Genomic DNA, 7,305 nt, shown 5'->3' with positions numbered 1-7,305 from the left:
TAGGGGGAATTTCATTGTAAAGATCCTATTAATGAAGGTGTAGTGTGCTATTTCAATTGTTCTCGCCTTATAATCGCATGAGATAAGGTACAATCCTGAAGATATTTGCTGAAAATTTTCAAGAGCAAAAGCTGTAATCTATGAGCTTCATAAAAAACATAAATCGGTGGTAAGACCTATTGGCAGAAATTATTCAACAAGCTTGCTTAGAGTTTGTTTGATCGTAATAATTTAAAAGGGTGCTACTACAGTATTATAAAACTCTAATTTGCATATTTACAATGTTAAATTATCTTTGTCAGGTAATTCAGCGTCAGCAAGATAGGTTTATATCTAGGCTAGGTTATGGAAATCTTATGAAATATTGAAATCACATCACTACTGAAACTTATTTGCATTTTATAAATTTTACAATATCATTTACGCTATTCAGCGTCGGTAAGATGAGAGGGTAATGAAATCTCACAAAATATAAAAAATTGAATGACTAAGAAACTGATTTGCAATATTAAAAGTTTAAATTATCGTCGGTTTCTACAGAGGCTATGTAAAAAAATACATTAAAATCATTTGACTACAAAAGAAAAACTGCTTTGCATGTAAAAAAAATGTACATTATCGTTATTAGCTTATTTTACGTCAGCAATATAAGATCTAATCCTATCCGGAAATCCCAGAAAAATTTAAATAACATTATAACAAAAACATCAGATTTCTTTTATTGGTTACTAGAAGTAGCATGAGGTTTTAATTATGTATGCATGTATGTATGTATGTAGGGGTGTATAGATGTATGTATGTATGTGCGTACGTATGTATGTGTGTGTGTATGGGTGTATGCATGTGTGTATGTATATGTCTTTTGTTTTATGTCGGTTATTTTCATTCATTTCACATAAAAATAACCCCAAGACAAGAAAACAATGCAGTTATCCCTAATATTGCCTGGATTCTACGCCCACCACAGGTTTTCGCACTTGAACTGTGCCATTCCTCGTTCCCCATCAAAATTTAAATGATACCCCACACCTCAGGATACGTATCCTAGATGCATGACTAACTGAAAACTATGACTTTTAATAGTTCGACTTATCATTCCTAAGGTTCTTCAGCGTCGGCAAGATGGGAGCGTCGGATTCTACAGAGGCTATGGTAATTACCGTCGTGGATTTGGTAATCTTGACGGTGAATTTTGGCTTGGAAACCAGAATATGCACCGAATAACTGAACAAGACGAGTACGAGCTATTAGTTGAATTGTGGGATTTCAATGAGACTAAAGTGGATGCGCGTTACGACGGTTTTTACATTGGTGATCACCATACAAAGTTTAGATTACAACTGGGCAAATTCATCGGTGGAGATGCAGGTAATCCTAATTATGATGAGCTTGCCTACCTATTGTTCACTGTCTATCAATATTCATTTAGTTGTCACAGGGAACAGTGTTCATTGTTCCCTGTCATATACAATTATATTTATTTGTTCAAACAATAATTACTAGGATGTATTCACATATTACATAATGTGTGTCCTGAAGTAGGAACGTTAATAATATTTTTGGTGACTCGCGTAGCCCTCTGTAACCAAACTATGTATCTTGGGTATAGGGAAATTATCCTACTCCACCAAGGTCCTAGTGATACGTCCACGCCCTAACTGGACTGTGCATCCCGATGCAGAAACGTTCCAAGGTCCAACCAGGGAACAGTGAATTCACTGTTCCCTGGTCCAACTGACTCGCATTCCTTCTCTGAACTATATCTTGGGGTAGGGACATTACGTTTCTCCGCTTAAGGTCTCATTAACCCTCATGAGGACTGGCAACTCGAGTCTGGGTTGAATACCCGTCAATACAACTAGAACATTATTCATTTCTTAATGTAATTCCAAGAGTTTCTGAACGATAATTTGATAGGTCTATTTACTTTCAGATGCCGTGGTTCTGATTTCAAACTCCAATTTATATTTTTATAATGAAATTTACTTTTATATGGCATCTAACGTAATCTATGCTCTTTATTGCTATTAGATTTAATTTAAATATAATTCAATTATTAAGAATAAAACAACTTTCCAATCTCACTTTCATGTGAATAATTCTTGAAAATGGGTCTATGCAGGATGTTATTTACACATTTCCATCCTCAGTACATCATAACAAAGCAGATAATAGATGGTCCCAAATGATTCACCAAATAGATTATCCCATCTAATACTATTAACAGCACATAGTTAAAAAGGTAATTTGTAAGTGATATTACCTCATTGATAGTTAAAGAGCCATAATTTTTGGATTTTAGATTATATCGCCGTTATAGAAATGTGAAGAAAATGGCATTATTTCCGCAACCATAATCTATTCATCTGCTAAACGCAATATAGACGGATCGAAAGTTACGGTACTAAAACATCTGTCGATTGTCATATTACAACGTTATGTTGTCAATATTTTAAAGGACGTCTGGTTGTTTGTTTTTTTTTTCTGTTTTTTTTTTTCTTGCAGGAGATTCATTGACATATCATAGTGGTATTCCGTTCAGTACCAAGGACCGCGATAATGATATGCTGGATTATCACTGTGCTCTTAACTACGGTGGTGGCTGGTGGTATCTAGGCTGCCATTACTCCAACCTTAATGGGCTCTATCTGAATGGTGAAACAGAGCTCTTTGGTAGAGGAGTCGTTTGGTATGATTTCCGAGGACATAACTATTCACTCAAAAAGACAGAGATGAAGATCAGAATCAAAGATTAGGATTGGCTGATTCAAGAGTTTATATGTTATACAGGGTAATTAATTTTCGGGGCTTCCTCCTCATTCTTCAGTAATATGCAATCACAGAGTTATAGAAATGCTTGCGTGTCAAGAAAATATGTCATGGAATAGTTTGTGTGTTTTCTTTTTGCCTTGAAAATGGCCGCAGCTCACACCAAAGACTTAGAACAGAAGTTGCTCACACCAAAGAGCGCCGCGGCCATGCTAAACTTGGTGTGTATTTAAATCGGCCATTTCCGAGGCGAATATACTCTCGTAAAGAGTACTTTGCGGGATATAATGATGATAATAATAGTAATACTAATAATAATAATAATAATAATAATAATAATAATAATAATAATAATAATAATAATAATAATAATAATAAATAACATTATTTCCATTTTTCATATTTTTATTTGATGTATACATAAGAGGTTTAATACCGGAATGGAGCTGATTTCGCAGATCTATAGGCCTACTATATGGCAGACTGGAAACCAAAGATTTAAGATGTATTTGCTGCAAGGAACTCATAAATGTTCATGTTTTAGCACACCTATTATCCGTATAATTGGAATTGGTTAATCATTGATGTTAGAAACATTCCACTTAATAAATCTAATGTTAAGTATTACTTTTGCAAGCATTTCTTTTCATTAACTATTTTTTGGCCTATGTAAAATTTGCATAAGCCTATGTTTGCTCCTGAATACTGCTATGCAGTACATTATTTTGATGTAGTTGTTTTCGTGTATAGGAAAGCACCTCAAGAGTATTATAGTAGAGTAAGTTTATTTTTAAGTTAGCTTTGGGCCTGTTGATTTTTTGTTTTAGTTTTGAAAACTGCTAACATTTTTTGTCTAAATATAATAAATGAAATGAAATAAAATATGTTCATGTGTTTTTTTTTTATCACCAGTTATGGTCAATCATCATCATTATTAGGCCAAAAAATTGTGCACAGCACTGACCGGTAGTTTTATAAAAGTTCCTAACCTTCGATCATTTCGATAGTTTAAATGGTAACCACAGCGGAAGTATATTAATTATTATTATTATTATTATTATTATTATTATTATTATTATTATTATTATTATTATTGTTATAATTATTATTATTATTATTATTATTATTATTATTATTATTATTATTATTATTATTATTATTATAACTAAAAATACTGGTGGAGATTTTTTGCTTGTTAGTTCTGAAAATAATAAATCTCATTCAAACACTATCGCCAGAGACGCGAAATATTGTATAAATGTTGGCCTACCATACCAATAAGTTATCGACGTTGATAGTTGCACAGGCCATACTATTTTAGCATTGCAATGTTTGTATTTGCATCCCTAGTATAATAATTTTTTTATTTTATTTATTTGAATAACCTTGATATTCAACTTCCCTTCAATTAGTTAATAGACTTGTCTGAGTTGTTCCCTCTTGATAGACAGACTATATGTGTCCGCTCAAAAAGAGTGTTACGAGACTGGAATCGAATACCCAAGGAAATTGCATCAATAGGCCTACATGACAAACAAAAGTCTGCTATAATCGATCATCTAAAATACATAGTACCGTACAGAAGCTACAGCGCCACCACCCCTACTCGCTTTGCCCCTTTTAGGGATGTTGAGGAGATTTCGATCCAACTCGGCCACAGTCAACTCGGGCACATGTTAACTCGGCCACATTAATAATAACACTATATATATATCACGGATGATGTGTCAAAGAAAGCGAGAAGTGCGCGTCAACTTCTAAGAGACAAGTGTCTCCAGAACAAGAAAAGCAGAGAATATGCAGAATTCACTTTCATTCCATATAGCTTGCCACCAAGTATAAGATACAAAACGAAGTTTGGGAAGTAGGCCTAAGTCTTTTACTCCAGACCTTTGAATATACAGGATGGAGCCGACTATTAATTTGGCGCACAAGTAAATACATACACACTCCACATTATTTAAATGTTAGTGGAAATAAGAAACAATTCGCTTGGAAATCAAATCACTCTCCTCCAATAAGGTGTAGACTTGATTATTTCCTTGTATCCAGGACCTTCGGCCATATATTAACGTAAAATCTATTTAAATATCACCAGGCTTTAAAAGCGATCACTCTCTTGTCTCCCTGTCGATTCAGAGCTCCAACCTCCCCCGGGACCGGGTCTCTGGAAAATGAACGTATACAGTATTTAAAAAATGAAAGTTATATCCAATCGATTAAAACGGTCATAGACCGAAACGGAATGCAATTCTGCAAATTTTAACCCAAATTTAACATAGGAGATGATAAAATGTAAAGTACGGGAGAAGTCAATTTATTTTGCAAAAGAATATAACAAACAACAGAAACAGAAATTAACCCAACTTAATTCAGAATTGAAGGAACTTACAAACCAAAATACAAATGAAATTGAGATTAATAGTGAAATTACGGCCAAACAAAAATAAATAAATGATATTTATGATCGCAAAGCAAAAAGCTCTATGATTCGATCACGTGCCAGATGGATAGAATCTGGTGAATAAGGCATTAAGTATATTTTAATTTAGATCGAAGAAATTACAATAAAAAGAACATAACAAAACTTAAAATGTAGGGTAAAGAAGTAACAGATCCAAAAGAAATCTTAAATGAGGAGAAACTTTTTTTCATGAACAACTTTATACTGAAAGTGATAATAATAGTGATTTGGATATAATTGGATTTATGAATACAGTCCAGAATGATAAAATCCAACCAAATCTCTCAGAGAAATTCGAATAGAAGTAGGTACAGCTCAAGGAAATACTGTACTCTCTCATGACTCAAGTTACTGCATCACCATTTTTATAGTTTTAATACAACCAATTTCTTCTAATTTCAAATACATTTTCCCCTGATAAGATAGTATAATACATACGGTACTCCAAGTCTCGAAATGCACGCCATCGTATCGGGATTTAATATTTCGACATTAATTATGTAATCATCAGGAATGATGATTATTGGCTAGTATATGGCGACGTACTGAGTATTCGGTACGGTACGTTAACACATCAGGTAGGGTAAATAATCACTCCTATTATATTTCCTGAGGCAAACTCACATCTTAATTGCATTTGTAGTAACTTCAATCTGGCTAGATAATCTCGAGGTCGTGTGTTTGATTCCCACACGAACCATTTTTCGAAACATTTTTCTGTTGGCTAGTAATTGGGGAAATCTAATTTGAATATTTTTTAACCTATTTTTTAACATGATTTTTAAAAATAAATCGGACTTAAAACAATATTCATTTATAATAATTATTTTGAATATTTAATAAGAACATTTCATTTCTCTAGGCAAACTCATATCTTAATAGCATTTGTTGTTGTTTGTCATCTCGCTAGATAACCAGGAGGTCGTGGTTTCGATCCCACATTCTTTTTTTTTTTAATTTTATTAATAGCTAGTATTTGGGGACGTACTTAGAATTCGGTACGATTACACGGCAGGTAGGGCAAATAATCACTCCTATATTTCCTGACGTCGCAAACTCGCATCTTAATTTTTAGTGGTTTTCATCTGGCTAGATAACCTGGAGGTCGTGGGTTCGATTCCCACCTCAACCTTCTATTTTTTTTTTCTATTATTGACTAGTATATGGGGACGTACTGAGTATTCGGTACGTTAGCACAATCAGGTATTGGAGTGGATTGGATTTATTCGGTGTAAACACCAAGGATAGCCCACGAAAATCTAGAAGACTTATTTCCAGTGGGGTCCTTCTGGTGGTGATTAGAAAGTACACCGAGAGACAATCCCCTACTCTTTTCCGAAGAATGTACTGAGTTCTTTAACGTGCACGTGGGCCATAAATGCACACGGGACCAACGGCTTAAACGTCTCATCCGAAAGACGGTGCGCTATGTAACTTGAATTTCAGCCCTCTAGCTGAAACACAAGGAGAGGCAGCGATGGGAATTGAACAGTGTTTATCACCAGATTTAGCCGACTGAGCTAAGCTGCTCTCTCAAATCAAATCAAATAATCTCTCCTATGTTATTTACTGAGGCAAACTCACATCTTAATAGCATTTATAGTAATTTCCATCTGGATAGATAATCTGGAGGTCGTGTGTTCAATTCCCACACAAACCATTTTTTTTTAAAATTTTTCTATTGGCTACTAATTGGGGATATCTGATTTGAATATTTTTATAATCTATTTTTTACCATGAATTTTTAAAAATAAATCGGACTTAAAACAATATTCATTCATCATAATTATTTTGAATATTTAATAAGATTATAAAATATTTATTAATAACATTTATTTTGAATATTGAAGTTTTTCTTTACTGTTGACACCATCACCATGCATAATATTGTAATTTCCATCTGGCTAGATAAGCTGGAGGTCGTGTGTTCGATTCCCACACGAACCATTAAAAAAAAAAAATTCCTATGGGCTAGTAATTAGGGATATCTAGTTTGAATATTTCCAATTCCTGATGACGACATAATTAATGTCGAAATATTGAATCCCGACACGACATGGCCGGCGGAACCG

At 33.8% G+C, this 7,305-nt stretch overlaps 1 protein-coding gene and 1 long non-coding RNA gene across 2 annotated transcripts in view; one reads left to right on the top strand and one right to left on the bottom strand.

Annotated features, from left to right (window-relative positions):
- LOC117125337 overlaps positions 1–3,645 on the bottom strand; it is an 8,355-nt gene extending 4,710 nt beyond the window's left edge. Inside the window, exon 1 of the long non-coding RNA XR_004448107.1 lies at positions 3,079–3,645. This is a non-coding gene — a long non-coding RNA (uncharacterized LOC117125337). The remainder of the gene's footprint in view (positions 1–3,078) is intronic.
- On the top strand, positions 864–3,651 carry LOC117125336 (ficolin-2-like). Its single transcript, XM_033271806.1, has 2 exons — positions 864–1,368; positions 2,506–3,651. Exons 1-2 carry the CDS (start codon positions 1,212–1,214, stop codon positions 2,754–2,756), a joined length of 408 nt encoding a protein of 135 aa, XP_033127697.1. The 5' UTR covers positions 864–1,211; the 3' UTR covers positions 2,757–3,651.
- The last annotated feature ends 3,654 nt before the right edge of the window (positions 3,652–7,305 follow it).

The sequence above is a fragment of the Anneissia japonica genome, unplaced genomic scaffold (assembly GCF_011630105.1).
Source record: "Anneissia japonica isolate Jap-2015-1 unplaced genomic scaffold, ASM1163010v1 scaffold315_len769609_cov171, whole genome shotgun sequence".
Lineage (NCBI taxonomy): Eukaryota > Metazoa > Echinodermata > Crinoidea > Comatulida > Comatulidae > Anneissia > Anneissia japonica.
Note: the sequence above shows the minus strand (reverse complement) of the source record. Positions and strands in the feature narration are given on the sequence as shown.